This window comes from Ictidomys tridecemlineatus, chromosome 7 (genome assembly GCF_052094955.1).
Source record: "Ictidomys tridecemlineatus isolate mIctTri1 chromosome 7, mIctTri1.hap1, whole genome shotgun sequence".
Lineage (NCBI taxonomy): Eukaryota > Metazoa > Chordata > Mammalia > Rodentia > Sciuridae > Ictidomys > Ictidomys tridecemlineatus.
The window spans coordinates 16354493-16373865 of NC_135483.1; the positions used below are offsets into that span (position 1 = coordinate 16354493).

General features: G+C 44.3%; 1 protein-coding gene and 1 long non-coding RNA gene across 3 annotated transcripts in view; one reads left to right on the forward strand and one right to left on the reverse strand.

The window, feature by feature from the left end:
• The window catches only part of Anxa13 (annexin A13), a 52694-nt gene extending 46643 nt beyond the window's left edge, over positions 1–6051 (forward strand). For both annotated transcript variants that reach the window (XM_005316176.4, XM_040293687.2), the window contains 2 exons: positions 2927–3039; positions 5419–6051. In XM_005316176.4, the coding sequence (XP_005316233.1) occupies positions 2927–3039; positions 5419–5538 (233 nt within the window). In that variant the 3' untranslated portion in view covers positions 5539–6051. The remainder of the gene's footprint in view (positions 1–2926; positions 3040–5418) is intronic.
• The window catches only part of LOC144365421 (uncharacterized), a 97739-nt gene that overhangs the window by 51470 nt on the left and 26896 nt on the right, over positions 1–19373 (reverse strand). The window contains exon 2 of the long non-coding RNA XR_013423827.1: positions 4660–4698. This is a non-coding gene — a long non-coding RNA (uncharacterized LOC144365421). The remainder of the gene's footprint in view (positions 1–4659; positions 4699–19373) is intronic.

Genomic DNA, 19373 nt, shown 5'->3' on the forward strand with positions numbered 1-19373 from the left:
ATGAGCAGTCAATAAGCAACCCCTGGAATGCATGCCTCAGCCCTGAAGAAGACATCTCATTGTGCACCAGAATGTCCACTGCAGTCCTACCAGGGTAGGGAGTCCTAAAGAGCATTTGTCAGCAGCCCTGGATCATGATCTAGTCTCAGGTGGCAGTATGGGGCTCAAATGACACATTCTCAAGAATACCTAGTTTAGTATCGAGACAAGTTTTTACACATGCCCCATGGCTGGAGGGTTTCCTTTCCATTTGATGGCCCTTCAACATTCAAAGAATGAGTTCTGTTTAGAAAGGAAGGGGAGGGAGACTAGATCTTGGCTATGCCAAGCAAACCCCAGGACCTTCTCTCCAGGTGTTGCCCAAAGACAGGAAATAGCAGAGAGATGGGCACAGGGCCGTGTCTGGCAGGCTCCCTTTTCCTTTCTGCAAGCACTGGAATGAAGGCATTGTCCATTGTCCACACTGCTGTGGCGAGGAGTCCAGGGCACCAACCCAAATGGCATGAAGAATGGAGAGACACATCCCCAGAAGAGGAAGAACCAAACAAGCAGTCCTGGAAGCTCAAAAATGTGCTCCAGTTGCCAAACTTTACTTGAGATTTTTTTTTAAAAAAAGCAATGTCAACAATTGGGGATTTTTTCCTCCATCCATGCTCATTTTGCATTCTTAGCAGGACCTCTACTGTGATGTGCAGAGGCCTAAATGTTTCTAGTATTATTCATGACCACATGGACACACAGGAGCCCTAGTGTGGACGACTGTCCTTAGGGCTTTAAGGAAGAGTCTCCTAAGCAGATGAAAGCCTTTGCAGATGGAGCCTCTATTTCAGAGGCTCTAAGGCCAGAAAAATAGCAGAGTGCTGTCAGAGGGTGGTCCTGCAACCAGTCAATGTTTTAACATCTACTCAGCACCAACCTGAGTACAGGGGTTGTGCTAGGTACAGGGATCAAAGGCAAATAAGACCCAGTTCTTGCTCTTATGGAGTTTAATATCCAAGTCAACAGATAGGGCTACAGTAAAGAAATGAACAATTAACAATCAGAACAAGGAGAGTACAGAGGAGGAAAAAGTTAATCCCTGGGAATTTGGAGCCAGGAACTGCAGGAGTTGAGATATTCAGTAGAAAAGCAAAAATAATTAGAAAAGACCTTGAGAATAAACCACACAAATAATAGAACATGACTTCACAACTTTAGTTTCTAGAAATTCCTCACCCTGCCCCCACCTAACTCCTAGAAACACCAACTTATAGCTACAATGTAAAAAGAGGGGCTCTACCCAAACGACTCCCACCATGACCATGGGGCCCAAGGATCACCTGCCTCAGAATCTCCCGTTACAACAGTTTCCTGAGCCCCTTGGTTTCCCGTGGAGAAACTTGGAATGGAATGGAGCCCAAGAGGCCACACTTATAAGCTCCCCACAGCTCATCTTGTGTCCCCTGCTCTTTGAGTGAGGTACAGCACAGCATGAAGAGTCGGCTGTCCATCCTTCCACTCACCTGAACAACTTGACCCCATGCTTCCCTCACTATCCTGCTGAAAGACTCCTCCTGCTGCTAACAGCATAAGCTACTCCCCAGACACAGATTATCTGCACTAAAGATGGTGAAAGTTTTCCTCCCAATCTATTGGGAAGAAGGAATGTGAAGGAAGAAGACTCTGAGTAGGTTCGGAGCACCCTGACTCTGGGCACACGATGGTTCAGATCCATTCATGCTGCCTAGAGAGGAAAAGTTTGTCTGTCAATAGCTCCAATTGCCTGGGGACCACAGTGAGTCTCAAATACGCTGCTCTTCAAAGCAGCATACAGGTTTCCACCAACAACCACCCAGGGGCTTTTGGATTGTTCCTGGGGTAAAGAGACCAGACATCTGGGTTGGGCTTTTCTTTTCCACTAAAACTCTGGAGGCTGCCATGTGGCCTATAAAAGGAGACTGGCACTCCCCCGCACACACACACCCCTAGGATCTCCTTCCATAATCCTGCTCCCCCTCCCTTGCTCAGAAGCATCAGCCACACAGATACTTACTTGGAAAACAAGAGCCCCATTCCAGGCCATATTAAGCTTGCATGGTCCACATGTATGCGGAACTTATTATTCATACTAACATCAAAAAATTAATCTAGAGAAATGTTAACAACCCCAAGAGTAAATAGCTTATTGCTCTTAAGCATCAGTCATGACAGATGCATATGAGCTGGAGGAGGAAGGGAAATGGTGATTTAGCCCAGGAATAGAGAGGCACCTGTCGCCCAGCTGATGCTTAGAAACCACACTCCATTCATCTGTGGATGGAGCAAAGCTGGCAGGCAAGGGGAGGTCAGAAAGAGCACTGAGCAGCACCCTGGAAAGGCGACCAATCATCTTACCAAGCCTACATCCAGGTCACTGGCTGAGAAAGTCATGGGGAGCCTGGAGAAGGTGCAGAGACAAGGCTTCTAAAGGTGGTTGAGCACAGGAAAGCAGCCCACAGACCTGAGGGGTCAACCTGCGAGATGACAGATTTTTATTACACGAGGTTGCTGGCCAACCTGTGTTGCCCTCAGAATCCTGCTCCAGCACCAGAGATTTCCCTGAGATAGGAAGAGTAATTTCTGCAGGTGGGACCCATGCACCCCACAAGACAAACCTGAGGATGACGCCCTCCCCCAGAGGGCCTTCAGGAAGCAGGATGTGCTCTTATTCTGCTGAAGTGCTTTTGATCTGGCTAGAGTAGAAGGCCCTGGTATCTTGACCTGGGGAATCTTCCAGATCTCATTCCAAAACAATGTGACATCAGCTTCTTCCAAACTTCTGTCTCAGGGGTCAGTCAGCTCCAAGGGTTGCCAGGGGCCACTCTGGGCCACTCCGGGCCCTGGTAGGGTCTCCATGTTACCCATCAAATTGTGAACACCACCCCTATCCTTTTCTCGTCCTGCCCAGTGAGATGCGCTCAGGACCTGGATGGCTATTTGGCCGACTGTCTGTATAAGTCCATGAAAGGTGCAGGGACCGATGAGGAAACGTTAATCCGCATCTTGGTGACCAGGGATAAGGTAAGACACACTCCGCTCCAAAGAGGCAGCTGCACCTTCTCTTTTGCCCACGACTGATGTCATGGACAAGTAGTTTTCATTAAGGACCTATTTACAGGAAAAGCAAAACAGAGATGGTCCCTGCCTTCGCAGAGTTTGTAGAAGACTGTGCTCTGCTTCAATCTGTTTCTTTTTATAAAAATACAATAATGATAGTTGCTTCTATTTCTGTCTTCTGTGGCTCTGGAGAGTTCGTGGTGCTGTGTGGAGGGGAACTTACAGAAGCTACGCCCAGCTCCATTTTAAGGAAGCCAAAACAGGGACACTGAAGGAGGTGGCCCGGCCACAGAGATAATAAGCAAATGACTCCCCAGTTCCTCAGCGAGCCCTTTTTAAATTGAACACACCATAGAAGCACAATTTTCACACAAGGAACACTTTAGCCTAAGAGTGTTTCTCAACCTTTTCCTTATTGTCCCCCTAAGGATCTGGTTCACACACTTATTTTTCCTAACTGACAACCTCCCTCCACCCACCAAATGTTTTTTAAAACCACAGACAGTATTGTTGATCCATTTATGTGCCATTTGAATTATTTATTTCCAGGAATAGCAATGTACCTTTATACATTAAAAGATGAAGGGTTCTTTTTACCCTTTAAGGACCAATTTTTGTCTCTGTCAAAGAATGTACGTGTCTAAGAAAGAAAAGGGAATGAATTGCCAAAAGGTTGGGAGCAGCTGCCTAGATGCCAAGCTAACGCTTCAGGACATCAGGTCACAGATAGAAAGGGTGTGACGTCAAGGGGAAAGGACATTCTCTGCAGCGGCAGCCCTGGAGGATGAAGTAGAACAAAACAGGTGAAAACCACAGGCATCTTACCCCTAAAAACTGACAAAGGGAGAGGGAGAAGTGCCAGGCCAAATCTTGATCCACGCCTTTTGACAAATACTTAACATCTGATGCTGGTTTTAAATAAAACTTCGCAGCAAGACAGTTCTTTCGTTTTTCCTTCTATTCCTGGAATATCTCCTCCCCCTCTCTCCCTCCTCCTCCATGACTTGTCTTTTTTTCTAAGTCTGCTTCTCTCTCCTCCCTCTCTTCTTTTCAGCCTCTCTGCCGCTCTCCTGGAGTGCTCTCCTCCTCTGTCCTCTCCAGAAGACTGCCAGCTCTGGCTGTCTGGCTCTTAACAATGCATCTCCCAGCCCAAGACACCAGAGGTCTCGAGGTTCACAACAGAACAGACCCAAGGTTCTGAAAGAGCTCCAGGGGGATTGGATCCATCCAGAGTGGCTGTCCAGGGCTCCATGTTCACCCTGACCGAGACCATGGAATGTTCAGTTCCAGAATGCTCTGTCCCCTCTCGGTATTGACCAGTGTCTGGGTAGACAGTTTCTCCTGGCCAGATCCTTTAATCCCTCACAGCCACAACAGAGGCCCACTGAGCCCGCATCCTGACCCACACCTTCTTACCCCTCCCCCAGCACTAAGTAAGGAGCCAGGCAGGGGAGCAGGGGACACACTGCCTCCAACAGTCCCTCTCCTCCTGCTCAGTGTCCACTTCAAAAATCCCTCACTCCCCCACCTTCTCTCTCTCAGTTCAGCCCTCTAACTGGGGCAGGAGAATAAAGAATCAGATACCTGAGCCACAGTTTCTAGGTCCGCAGTGCAAGGCAGAGCCTAAACCAAAAAGAAAAGAAAAAATACTCCTGGTTACAGAGGGCTCTTTGTTTCTTTTATGAGACTCATTTTCTTCAATCTGGAATTATATCTTTTCTGATGCAAGTTACCTCCCTCTTAGCTGGAAGGAGTCCTTAGCAGAGTGATCTTCTTGGCTGTTTTTCTCCTGAGGTCTATCCTCATCCACAGCACCCAGGTTTTTAAGCTTTAAACTAAGTCCTACAAATGATTTGAATTCTGTTGACAGGTTTAATATCCTTGCTTATCCAGAGCATAAGGGGGAAAAAATGCTTCATCTGAGGTTTCCATTATGATAATTTCCTTTGTCTTCTACCAAGGGTTAGCAAACTCTGACCTATCACCTGAGCGGGACCTGTTTTTGAACAATCCTGATATCCAAGAATGATCCATTTCTAAATCCGAACACAAATAACTTGAAAGAAAACTCAAAAATAAAAATTCTATTTTGTAACACATAAAAACCATCCTGACGTTCAGGTTTTGGATTCCATCAATACAGTTTTAACAGCTCATACAACTACATGCAGACACCTCTGGGGAACTGAACTCAGCTTTCCTTTTCCCAACCACAAAATGGAAACGATGATAGCCCTACCCCTAAAGGCTGTTTAAGGCAAATGAGTGTGAGGGCTTAGCTGACTGTTCCTGGGGAACATACTATCAATGCTGGGGTCCCCCCTTCCATTATCTTTCCTACAGGTGAACCTACAGGGTATAAAGGCCAAGTTCCAGGAGAAATATCAGAAGTCTCTCTCTGACATGGTTCGCTCGGACACCTCTGGGGATTTCCAGAAATTGCTGCTGGCCCTCTTGCACTGAACCAAGCCAGAGCATTAGGAGGAACACAGGGAGAAACTACCTTTATCAAGAGCACATTCCGAATCAAGCTTGAAAACGGGACCATGGCACCAAAACCCCTCAAGTCCTGGTTTGTTTTCTTGGCATCTTAAGCAGCTGAAAGGCCAAAGCTATTTACATTAAGAGCAACAGCCTCAAGACACTTGGACGGGACACCTTGAATGCTGGCTTAGCCTGTATCTAGGTTACCCCCTAACCTTCCTTTAACATGGTAACTGAAAGCTTTCCAAGCACAAATAAAATCAGCAGTTGATAATAATAATAATAATAATAATAATAAAATATGGAAACCCTATGCATTTGTAATAAAATGTTAAGAATACCTATCACACAAGAATGTGGGAGTGTATATGGTTCCAGTAAAGACTGAATGGTTATAGTACAGGGAAGACAAATTTAACCAATTTGTTAATTTTCCTTCTGAGTGCTCAATTTCAAAGCCTCAATGTTAATTAAAGTTGTGGATTATGCCTAGTCAGTTGCTTTTCCAAACTGGCTTGAGTAGTTTGGGCTCTTGTTCTGGAAATTATAGGACTAGTGAAATGCAAACACAGTTGGGAAAATGCACAACTACATCTATTAACAATCACCAAGGACAGGGATCAAGGCTGGCAGCAAGGAAACAGTGAGCTGCCCATGTGACCTGCAAGTAGAGGTAAAGTGCCCTAATCTGCTGCCTGGTTTAATTGGGTTTTCTCATTCTGAGATGTTTGACTCATCAGTCTTCCTTCGGATCTTTGAAATACCATTACGCTAAGCAAAGTGCCAGTAAGGCCAAGGCCCATAACCTGCCTCTCAAGTTCTGCACCTATAGAATCTCTGTTGCAAGGTGTTGGTCTCATAGTCACATGGAGTTAGACATAGAGGGACCTGTCAAGAGAACCTGGGCACTTTGGTCTCATAATTACAGTTACACTCATTGGATAAGTATTTGTGCCTGGCACTGCTCAGTAGCATAATTTTATACATAGTCCTTCCCACAACTCTATGAAGTTAATATCACTCCCATTTATCAGTTGAGGAAACAGAGACATTAAGAACCCTGGCTAAATGCATTTGTACACAATAGAATTAAGATTTGAGCCGGGCACAGTGGCACAAGACTGCAACCCCAGCAACTCGGGAGGCTGAGACAGGAGGATCGCAAGTTCAAAGCCAGTCTCAGAAAAAGTGAGGCACTAAGCAATTCAGTCCTGTCTCTTAATAAAATACAAAATAGGGCTGAGGATGTGGCTCAGTGGTCGAGTGCCCCTGAATTTAATCCCCTGTACCCCAAAAAAGAGATTTGAATCTCAGATTGATTGACTTGAGAAATCACACTATTAACCAAGTGGTTACTTTTTTTGGAAAAGTAATTGAAGCACAAGGTAATAGTTCTGTATTCATTCATCTGCTTAATTCCCTGCTATCTGCCAATCACTGGGGACACAAAGGTAAGTACAACCCAGTGTACACCTTGGGCAATTCATTCTCAAGACAGTAAGGGAGACAGATATCTCCATTGGTCCACACAATGCTCCATGTGCTTTAAGAAGAATAGAAAAAAGGGCTTTACCCATAAGCACACAGCTCTGCATGGGGGATCTGGAGAATGTTTTACACAGACACATTTGTGTTGGGTTTTGAAAAATGCACAGAAGCTCTTCAGAGAAATAAAGGAAGAAAGTCACGAGCAAAGTCTCCAAAGCATGAATGGGGCAGGATATGCTCAAGAACAAATGGACTCCATTCTTCTGGAGCATATATGTAGTGAAAGAAGGGATGGACTGGGGTGGGGGGCCCAGCAAGAAGCCTGCTGAAGACATAATTGAATCCCATCAGCAATGGTTCTACCTGCCAAGCATGGGCTGGGTCTTTTGGACAGTGGCAATCAGCAGAGAAGTCTAAGAAAATGAGGATGGTGATCAGATCCGGGCCTGGGGAAATCACTGCAGTGGTGTGATTAACAGAAAAGCAAATTCGCCCAAACAGTCTAAGAACAGATGTCATATCATGGTGTGTCATTTTAGCAGCTATGAAACAGTGACTGAGAAATTAAGAGGTTCTGTTCATGTTGGTGTCTTATCTACCCAATGGTCATTGGAACCACTCTAAGCTTTTACTCACAAAAGGCTATTTTTTTTAGAGCCAAGTTCAGTGACAAAACATACTCTCATTCATTTATTGCCAAAGGTGATCTTTACTTTTAAAAACAAGAACAAAGAACCCCATTCTTAGGATCTGAGCTCATGGTAAAAACAGAAAAGCAAGCCAATGGAAAGAGATTTGTTAAAAACAGACACAATTTGAGATTGTTGGAGGCCATGACACAGGCAGAAGAGAAACGGGGTTTCATGGGGAAGAAATGGGCCAAGTGAGACTGTGCAGCAAGGTCATTTGCTCAAGGTTACCCAAGGAAAGGGTTAGGTCTAGAATTCAGCTCTGTTTCTGACCCTAGGGCCTGTGCTACCCACAGTATGTTTTAGGGTCACAATGACCTCTCATATAGGTTGTCTACTGCACAAGACTGCCTGGTTGAGGAGACATTTGGGGCCTGAAATTCAGCCCTAGCTCTCTCCCACAGAGTCTGCAGGGCTGCAGTTTCCTAGAGAGGGCGCCTTCTGCTAATCTGCACATAGCTGCCCTCTGGGCTGGTACCAACTGGCTGGCGTTGCACACAACCTGTTTTACCTAGGAGAGGCGGCTGAGAGCCTCTTCCTCCAACAAGATGCCTGTGACCAGTTTCTTCTACAAATTTTAGGTTCTGACTCTCTAGGCAACCCATAATACCATACAGTCAGTCTTTGTTAATCATTCTTAGGAGTGTTGAGAAGTGAAGATTAAGAAGGAAAAGTATGATTAGCTAACAAATTCTTAGTCCTGGTTTTAGTTTATTGATTTAAAACGCTATGTTTCTTTTCTTGCCTCAGCTTTACATGCAACCCACTTTTTTTTTTAAATAGCTGTATGGAGTTTAATTGACATATATCAACCTGAATATATCTAAGGTATATACTTTTATCTTTTGACACGTGCACATCCATGGAAACCAGCACCACAATCAAAAAAATTAACATGTCAATTACTATTAAGTGTACCCTACTTCCCTTTTAAATTCCTCCTTTCTGCTCTTCCTCACCATCTTTTATTTAACAAATTTGATCTTTTTTAAAAAATTTTAATTGATTTTTTTAAAATAAATAATAGCGGAATGCATTACAATTCTTATTACACTTATACAGCACAATTTTTCATATCTCTGGTTGTATTTTTTTTAATTTTTAATTGATTTTTAAAAAACAAATTTGATCTTATTGAGCAAAATGAGAGGACAAATATCAAAATTATATAAATCCTTGAATTACCATAAAGAGAATACTTGTGTCTGCTGCTTATATCAAGAAACAGAAAACAATACTATCCCAACAACCTCTTTATACTGTCTTCCTCTTAGTATCCCTTCCATTCTCCTTAGTGGAAACTACAATCTTTTATTTCAACCAGTACTGTTAAAGTATTATTTTTTTCATTAGGTCCAAATGAATCCTAATGTTATCTATAACTAAAAATAAACAATTAAAAAATGTATTATTTTAAGACAAAATAAGCAGACAATAAAGCAGAAGTTATGAAAGGGGGAAAAAAAGGAAAAGTAGATGCAAATAATGGTCCAGAAGATGACATGGGGGTTTTGCCACACAAAGATGATCATTGGTGGGGAAGCCCAAGGAGGCAGAGCATGACAAGGCTCCCACTGGACACCACTCTGATTGCAGTTGGGTGTGACAGCCCCTGTGAGATGCCCCCATCCTCACCCGGCCCAGGAGCAGCCTGGCTCCTACAGCAGCAACAGATTAATGCACAGGACCACCCCCCACCCCCTGCCCCAGGCCATAGACTGTGTTCCAAACCACACACAGCCAGAAGAGTGCCTCAGATAAGCCCCAGAAACTAGATAAGCTGAGAAATTCAGGCACCAGAAAACCCAGAAATGGACTTCAGCTCTCTGTGTCCACAACTGAGAGCTCACAGGTTGAGTACAGAGTGACGTCAGCGTGGCCAGCGTCACCACCATCTCTCTAACAACCAGGGCACAGGGTACAGACCAGGATGAAGGGAGACATGAGGTCAGGAGAAAGGGAAGACATGGTCTGGAGAGGGTGAGATTTTAGATTTATAGAAAAGTTGCAATCCTCTTAGAACTTGTAAATACCCCACTCCCAGTTCCCCATATCACTCACATTAGTATGGGGCATTTATCCTAATGGACAAATTAGCATTGGCACATGATGATTGTGTCCTATTTCTGTCCCAGGTTCCAACCAGGACACCACTTCACATTCAATCACTGTGTCTCTCTAGACTCCTCTTAGCCATGACCATTGCTCAGATTTTTTTTTTTTTTTTTTTTTTTTTTTTTTTGGTGATCTTGGCAGTTTTGAGCAGTACCAGTCAGGTATTTTGTAGAAGGTCCTATCAGTTTTGGTCTTTCCGTTGTTTTCCTCAGAGTTAAGGCTTTGAGGAAGGAGGATCCCGGAGCCAAAATGCCATTCCCAGGACATCATATCCAGGGTGCATGCTGTTAAGATGACATTCCTTTGTTGACTCACCTTGGATCACCTGGGCCAGGTGGTGTTTGTCAGGGCGTCCTACTATGACAACACCACCACTTTATTGTTCTGTTGTTGTTCCTCTTTTCTATGCTGTACTCATTGGAAGAAAGACCTCCTGTGCACCCACACCTGAGGGGTGGGGAGGTACCTCCATTTTCTTGAATGGGGAGTATCTATATAAATTATTTGGGATTTACACAGCCTTTTGAAGAGAATATCACAATGCCATGTGAACCAGAGCCAGACATGGAGCCACAGGACCTGTTTGCCCAGCTGGATTTTGGTCTTGCTTTGGTCCTATCCTTCTTCCTATGCCCCTAATTTTGTGAATGGAAATGTTTACTCTGACCCATTATACATTGGATACTTGTAAAATGCTTTTAATTTAACAGGAGCTCACAATGCGAGATTGCCTTGAACCTCAGAGAAGACTGCACTTGAACTTTGAGCAATCTCAGAACTGTTGGGGCTCTGGGGACTTTTGGGAATGGACTAAATATATTTTGCATTGTCAGATGAGTGTGAGCTCTGGGAGGCCAGGGGCAGAATGTTCTGGTTTAGATGTGGTGCCTCCCCAAAATTCATGTGTGAGACAACGCAAGAAGGAGAAACGATTGGGTTAGAGCCTTAGCCTAATCAGTTAATTAATCCCTGATAGTATTAACTGAAGTGGTAGGGTGTGGCTGGAGGAGATGGGAATTGGGGTGTGGCTTTGGGGTATATATTTGGATCTGGTGAGTGGAGACTCTCCAATTTCTGATCACTAGGACGGGAGCTGCTTCCTTCTGCCACCTCTCGCGCCATGATATTGAGCATTCTATGGAGTAAGACCTCAAAAACCATGAGCCCTCAAATAAACTCTTCCTCCTCTATAATTGTGCTGGTTGGATCTTTTAGATATATACACATCTAAAATCATTTCTATATAGAATGAGCATCCCTAATCTGGAAAACCCAAAAACGTGCAAAAAACGTGAGCAAAACAGGACTCTCCTCTACAAGAGATTTGTTGGTTCACTCATATCATTTACATATTTAATAATTCATTGATTTCAGTAGAGACTTACGTTTATTTTGTATTTTGAGTTATAATCCAATACTACATTATTTATTTTGTTGCTCAAAATTTTCACTCAGGGGTACTCGCCCACTGAGCCACATCCCCAGCCCTATTTTGAATTTATTTAGAGACCTATGACCTAACCACCTTCCTCTAAGCCCCATCTCTTGAAAGTTGCACAACTCAACACAGCCACAGTGGGAACTCAAGCTTCTAACACACCAGTCTCTGGAGGATAAACTACATCCAAACCACAGCAGCACATTTACAGGCCTAAATATGCACATACACACACACCTAGAATCTCACTGAGTTGCTTAGAACCTTGCTTTTGCTGAGGCTGGCTTTGAACTCTCGATCCTCCTGCCTCAGCCTCCTGAGCTGCTGGGATTACAGGCATGTGGCCCTATGCCCCACTCCAGTTTTTTCTTTTAGGAGCTTCTGCAGTTGACTCCTGTGCTCCTTTGACTATCCTCTCATTTAACTTTTGAGATTTCCTTTAATTTCTGTAGAGGATGCTCTTGACTCATCTTGCATATCCTTCCTCAGTCCTAAAACCAGCCATTTTTTTTCCAAGGAGCCCTTGGTCCTTTTATTGGAAAATAAAAATAAAATCATCTGATTGTACTCCCATTGTGGATGGTGGAATTTTTTTTAATTGTACACCACCCTTTGGGCCCCATGTATACTTGTTGCTGCTGGGAATGACCTTGCTCAAGGCCCACTCAGTAGACAGAAATAGGAACGGTAAGTGTAATTACTGACCAGGTATATATACACATCTAAAATCATTTCTATAAAGAATGAGCATTCCTAATCTGAAAAAAACAAAATCTGAAATGCTCCAAAATCCAAAACTTTTGGAGCATCAACATGATCTCATTATGTATGTGCAAATATTCCAAAATTCAAACAAATGTAAAAGCCAAAGTACTTCTGGCCCCAAACATTTCAGATAAGGTTCTGGATGGCAGAATTTTTTTCAAGGTTTATTTGGCTCAATGTTTTGGAGGCTGAAGTTCAAGATCAGGCAGTGCCGTCTGTTGACCCCTGCCAATGGCCCCATGGCTGCATAACAACGTGGTGGAGAAGTGGAAAGGGAGCCAATAAGGTGCAGAAGGGGCGTGTGAATGAACCAGGAAGCAAGAGCGGTTCAGGGGAGATACGGCTTGCCCACAACAACCTGGTCTCTTGGGACTTCCCATGGGAACAAGAACTCCCTTAAGAAGAGCTTTAATCTCTCCCTAGGGCACTGTCCCTATGACCTAACCACCTTCCTCTAAGCCCCATCTCTTGAAAGTTGCACAACTCAACCCAGCCACAGTGGGAACCCAAGCTTCTAACACACCAGTCTCTGGAGGATAAACTACATCCAAACCCTAGCAACTCATATACAGACCTAAATATGCACATACACATACACATAAAATTTAATTTATTTCCCATATTTAGTTATGATATGCACTACTTTATTTGTGAGTGGACAAATTTGTGCCCAGAGACTGGTCAGAAAGGGCAGGCCAAGGCTGAATGGTCCTTTGACCTGTGCTCACAGGTACCCAAGGAATTGGCTTTGAAGAGAATCCTCCAGTAGTTCAAGACATTAGCAGTTCTTTGTGACTACTGATGTCTTCCTTCCCAATGAGAATGAGTTCAAAATATCTTCCACCAAATTTGGTCAGTCCCAGGAGAGTACATACGGTTTTTGAGATAGATTGGGCCTCTTCCAGCAGACAGATCACAGCTGGGAAGGATTGTTTATTTGAAGAGCATTTGAGTGAGAAGAGTTATTGATTTCTATGGGTTCCTCTGCAATAGTGTACTGACCATCGTCAGCCTCTGGACCAGGAGACAGTGATGTTTGGTATCAGTCTCTTCCTGTTAATGATTTTTGGTCCCCAATGAATGGCACTTTAGGATTGCTTAGGACAAGGACAGCTCAGGACAAAAGGGACCTGAGGCATTTTTAAACTCTGCATTAGAAGGGGATGGGAAAAGCATTGGTTTGGAATTATTCCTCCCCGAGAATAATATGGACCAAGATAAGATGACTCAGGCTGAAGTGGATGACATTAATTGCCTAAACTCTGAACCCAACCCAAGTATTAATTTTTTTAACTGTCCTAAAAACAAAATCAAAGTTGTTGTTTTTAAAATCCTACTGAACCAGTTCAAATTAGAACCAGTCTTTGGAAAAGGTTGAGCCAGAATTTTTAATCAGAAAAGCAAAATCATTTCCACACAAATATTCCATTCAGTTTAAGTACTTGGCACCTACAAATATATACTGTTTGTATGCATTTCAATCAGTAGGAGCTTCTTAATGGAACCTATGTGCCAAGCTAATCAGCATGAACTATTCCCCTGCCCTATTAGTCAATCCCCAGATGCCCCAAAGGCAGGAAGCTGGTGGGGACTGGGTAGGAGGCCTCCTCTCTTCTGGTGGATCATGCACTTTGCAACAGATTGTATTTATGCCCCAAACTGTTTGTATCTACTTATCTATTTGTAGCCAAATGATTTCATTTAAATATTTAAAAAGACATTTCTGTGGAAGCCAAAGTGAATGTTTTGGAAAGATTAGGTAAAACCAGGTTATATTTTTTTAAAAAATGAATACACAGTAACACTGAATGCTCACCCAAGGTTCATTTTCCAAGAAAATGGTAAATTTCTTGGAAAATCAAATTCTCAGTAAATCAATGTATATTTGAATGTTTTATGTGAAAAATAAAACTTAAGTTATGGATGTTTTATTTTAATGATTCTCAGCTTTAGGCTTGAAAATAAATTGTCCCTCACATGTGTCTGGTAATCGTTGGGTTTCCACTGCACACACACCCTTTCTTCCTTCTGGAGCACTGACTGTCCATGAGTCTCCCACAGGCCTCTCTTCTGGTCAAAACTCTATGCAGAGCTACATGGCCCCCCACTTCCCCTATACCAGCCCTCCTTGGGTTAAGTAGGAACAGGGGCCATGGAATGAGAAGGACCAGGGGGAGTCTCCTGACTGCTCCAATCACAGGTGTCTCCTTGGGAAGCCAAATGCCCTTCTGGGACTCGGTTCTTCATCTGTGAAGCCTGTGACTTCTTCCTAGCTGGAATGTACCTGGTTTATCATAAGATAATATTGAATGACACTCCAGAAGCTCCCCTACTTAAAAAATCCAAAGCAAAAGTGCTTTTATAAACAAGAACAAAACCACCTCCAGGGCAAACAGGCTACCAACAGATGTCTTTAGAGGCTACTTATTTAGTGCCATTTTGAGCTTACCAAAAATAACAGCAAGAACAATTAAATTCATTAATAATTGCAGGAGCTGTGCCCACCTTGTGGGATCTTACATGGGTGAAATGAGATCAAGTATTGGAAGCTCTCAACCAGAGATGGACCCATGCTGAGAACTTGCCACACATCAGTGTCCTGGACCAAACCAGTCCTAGTATGCAAGGACCTGCCTCAAAGGAAGGAAGGCAGACAGATCCAGGACTGTACTGAGTGCAATTTATTGGGGGACTCTTACAGTTAGAAGCCTGGTCCTGGGTGGCAGCAGGACCAGTTGGATCACTGCAATTTGGGTCAGAAAGTGAGGCATATTTATGGGTTGGGACAATATTGACTTCTTCCTAATTGGGATGTACCTGGTTTATCATAAGATAATATTGAAAAATTGGGCACATCCCTGGATCCAGGTTCAGATGCAAAGCACCACATATTACTCTCATGGTTTTATCTATTTATCATTTTGGAAAACTATGCAGAAAACCATTCAGGATTACTTAGGAGCAATCACAGTGGTTATGACTCAAGATGGCTGCAGACATGTCAAGCAGAACTCATGTGATCCGCTTTACTATTGTCTTATTATTGTCTAACCAAGTCACCCCATCCTCAGTGCTGCATGGTCAACCCTGAAATTAGATCATGAACCAGTCCATTGCAGAAGGCAAATCTAAGGTGGAGATTCTGGAAGGATTACCCATAAGACAGGCCAGATTGGTCTCTGGCCTAATTAGCATCCCATATTAAACACAACTAATACAAAAGTCTTGATTTTCCCTGCAGAACCAGTTTCTTTTCTGGTCTTCCCCATCTCACCATTCACTCCCATCTATTCTGTTGCTGAAACCAAATGTCTAGGAGTCATCTTTGGCTCCTCCCATCCCTCAGCCCTCAAGGACCCCGTGCTAGTAGTTCTATTCCTCCAAACACCTTACCGTTTCCCTTTTTCATCACCTGCACAGTAACCAGGCAGTCCTTGTCCGTCCTTTCTAACATGGACCCCCACAATGAATTCTTAACTAGGCTCCCTGCTTCCCCCAGGCTTTGTCTCTGACCCCTGCTGGAATGCCTGCTTTCCCCTTTTTTCTTGTTGCTCCAAGTTGTAACAGTCACTCCTGCCTCAAGACTTCCGCACTCCTAGTCCCTTCTGCCTAGGACTCCCTCCTCCCCAGCAACTCCACCGTCCACCTCCACACATGGCTCTCCTCCTCCACGGCTCACACTGGGCACCCTGTCAAACAGTGCCATCACTGCCTTCAAAACACACCTGGCAGGGCTGGGGCTGTAGCTCAGTGGTAGAGCACTTGCCTTGTAGGTGTGAAGCCCTGGGTTCGATCCTCAGCACCACATATAAATATATGTATGAAATAAAGATCCATCAATGTCTTAAAAAAAAAAACACACATCTGGATTCTCCCTTTATCCTTATCCTATATTATCTTCACAGTGGTTGTCAGCATTCAAAATTATCTCACTTATTCATTGCCTTCCCACCCAGTACTATAGTGTAAGTTCCAGGAGGTCAGAGACCTGTTTCTCTATTGGTCTCCACTGTAATGTCAGCACCTAGAACAATGCTCCCCATAACAGATGCTCAATGAAACAATGCTCAGTGACTGGCCAAATGAACACTTAATGTCCTTCCTCCTTCCTCCAGCCAGTCATTTTTACCTCTTGGCTTCCCCATTTCCTTCTAGTGGTAGCTCAGCAGAATGACCCCAGAAAGCAAGCCTTCCCTTCCCACCGCCATGCAGTGGGTCGGTCCCTCTGTGTGCTTCATTTTATACAATTGCATCATAGAACCTACTACCTCATTCTCCATCATTATCCTCATTCATATCCACAAGTACACGGGGAGCTATGTAAGGATAAGAATTGCATCTTACTCAGCCTCCCAACCCCAATGCCCACAGCTATTCTGTACACATCTAATCTCTTTGCCTTCCCTGACCACTAGATAGGAATCCATCGACCTATCTTCAAACACTTATCTCCATTGATTGGTTCATTTGTTCTGCTCTTGTATTGTCTGCCTCCCCCAATGTGTCCCCGGTGCCTAGAACAGTGGCCAGGAATGGTAGGGGCTCACTATAGATTTGTTTACAAATGACTCATCCCACATGTTTGTTAAATGAATGAATAATTGATCGATTAGCCACCACAGGCAAAATAAATCTCAGCGTACCCAAAGAGCAGGGAGATTCAATGTTTTTATAGTACTTACTCATGTTTTCCAAAACAACATAAGGACATGATTCATAAAAATCACATCCCAAAACAAACGTTAGGGGAAAGGGTAAGGAGAGATTTGGCTAATGAGAAAAATGGGTCTCAAAATTGCTCCAGGGCACCCCCCATCTGAATTACCAACAGACTGGTTCCTCCTTTTGTTTGGTGTGGAGAGCCCAAACAGGGGCAGGAAGTCTCTCTGCAGCTCTAATTCTATTTCAATTAAACCAATTAGAAACATGTCTATAGATAATTGCCCAGTGTTCGATTGCATCAGAGGTCACATTGCATAAGCAGCCCAAGAAGATTAACATGCCCATCTGCATGCAGAAGATGAGCGTCTGGAGACACTCAGCCAAACAGATTTCAAATGCAGATTCAAGAAGAGCAGAGGTTTAATAGCCTCTTTAGAGAGACCCACATTCTGTGCCAGCAGGATAGAGGGCATGTGAGTGGCAATGTCAGGTTGGCATCTTCTGTGGGGCATGTAAATAATATTGCACATTAAGCCACACTGGGCCCACAGCATTGAAGAAGGTATGAAAATAGAAGTCGGGCAATGTGGGAGCCACAGAGCAGAGAAAGTGGAGCCTGGGTCAATCAACATGGCCAGCTTGGGGCTGCCAGCCACAAACCCCAAAGAAATGTTTCATCAGGATGGCACACGAGGCCTGGCTGGAGCAGCCACACCCTGGGTATGGCTGATCCTAGACAGGTTACCAGTGCTAGAATTGTACCGGAGAACTGCCTTGATCACCTTCACCTTTAGGCAGAGTCTCCACAAAAAAAGATAAGACAAGTTATTGGTTTTGACTTCCTCTCTTACTGTAAGAGAAGGCGCTGATTCATACCTACAGTGCCCAGGAGACGTGTGTGGGCCGAGCACCACGGTTCCTAACCTTGGCTGCACATGAAACCCCCAGGACTTTCAGAACACCGATGCCAGAACCCCCAGAGGTTCAGGCTTTATTGAACTTGGACTGGGGTGCAGCCTGGGAATTAGGAATTTTTAAACCCCTAGGAACTTTCATGTGAAGCCAGAGTGAGAACCCCTTCCCTAACACAGCTTCAGGTTGAGGGGGGTCTGAAAACCAGGCTCCAGCTGCACCCAGGGATCACCCCTGCTGCCATCCCCATTACCCTCAGGCCAATTTAAATCAAAGAGGGGAGAATAGATGACTCATGAACTCTTGTCACTAGAAAGTCACCTTCTGAAACCTACAACATTCTCCTGCATAGGTTTTATTGAAACCCTCACAATTTTCTGCAAAATCCCAATTCCTGAGGCTAACCTTCTGAGACCTCTGGTTACCTGCTCATATGTTCATCCAATAAAGAGTCACCGAGGCCCTTCCATGGGCACAATGTTCTTATTCACATAGAACTTTAATTTTTCTTAAAGGAGACAGAGGACAAACAATAAAATGTCATCGATAGAATCATCTCGAAACCTGAATGTGCAATGAAACAAATAAAACGGAGTAACGGACACAGAGGGGCAGGTGAGGCCACGCACTGCCTCCAGGGCTCAGGGAAGGGCTCTGACTGAGCGGAGCCTGCGCAGTCAGGGGCCAGCAGAGGAACCACAGGTGCAAAGGCCCCAGCCCCGTGACTGGCAGCCCTACTCCAACTCTCCCAGGCCATGCCGGGTGTCACTGGCTCTCGGCTTTTGCACTTTGCAATTGTCCCACCACAGGTGCCATTTTCCAATCCAAATCCATTACTTCTTCAAGAACCACCCTGCATAAGGAGTTTCCCTGGCCAGCCCATCTCAACCTGCCCTCTCTCCTTCACCTCAAATGTGTGTGGATGCCGGTGGTAAATTGGAATGGGTATAAAAGCATAAGTCATGATTGCTGCTGTTCCTGCCTCCCTAGCAACATCCCTGGATTCATGGTGAATCATCACGCCCTTGATTTTATTGTCTTGTTGTTTCACCTGGGTACAACTAGTGTCCTCCTGTGGGATCATCAGTCCTTCAGGGCATAGATCAGGTTTTCTGCTCCCTTGGTATCCCCAGTATCTCCTTGAACAGAGCCAGGTATTCATCATAGCCCCCTGAACAGCGCCATCTGCAGGAGGGGTTATCCAGGTTGTCAATAAGTGCTTGTGTGAATGAAAGAATTAATTAGCAAGCCCTGCCTCGATACCACGCAGTCCTCGTTCTATTTTGCTCTGTCATTATCTCCATTTTATAGATGAGGAAACCAAAGTGCAGATGGATTAGGCATCTTGCCCCAGGTCATGCAGCTGGGGAGTGGTAGAGCTGCGGTTTGAATCCCAGTCTGTCTGACATCAGATGCTGCACCATGCTGTATGACATGGCCTCATGGAGACTGAAAGTCAGTATTGCCATCCTTGATTTTCAATGAAAAAACTAAAACTCATGAAAGAATGAATAGAGGTGGCCCGGCCCATGGACCAAGTCAGTACCAAGGCCAGGGCTGGTACTCATGGTTGTGGGAGCCAAGGATTCAGGGCCATCTGCTTTACCTTGTGCCTTTCAGAAAGGTCAGAATTCTGGTCAAGATTCAGCCAAAAGATCAGATCATCACCGTGTCCTTTAATGAAGTGACGTCAGGGAACGTCTGATAATAGTCAAAAAGATCTAACAGATGGCAGAAAGCCAGAA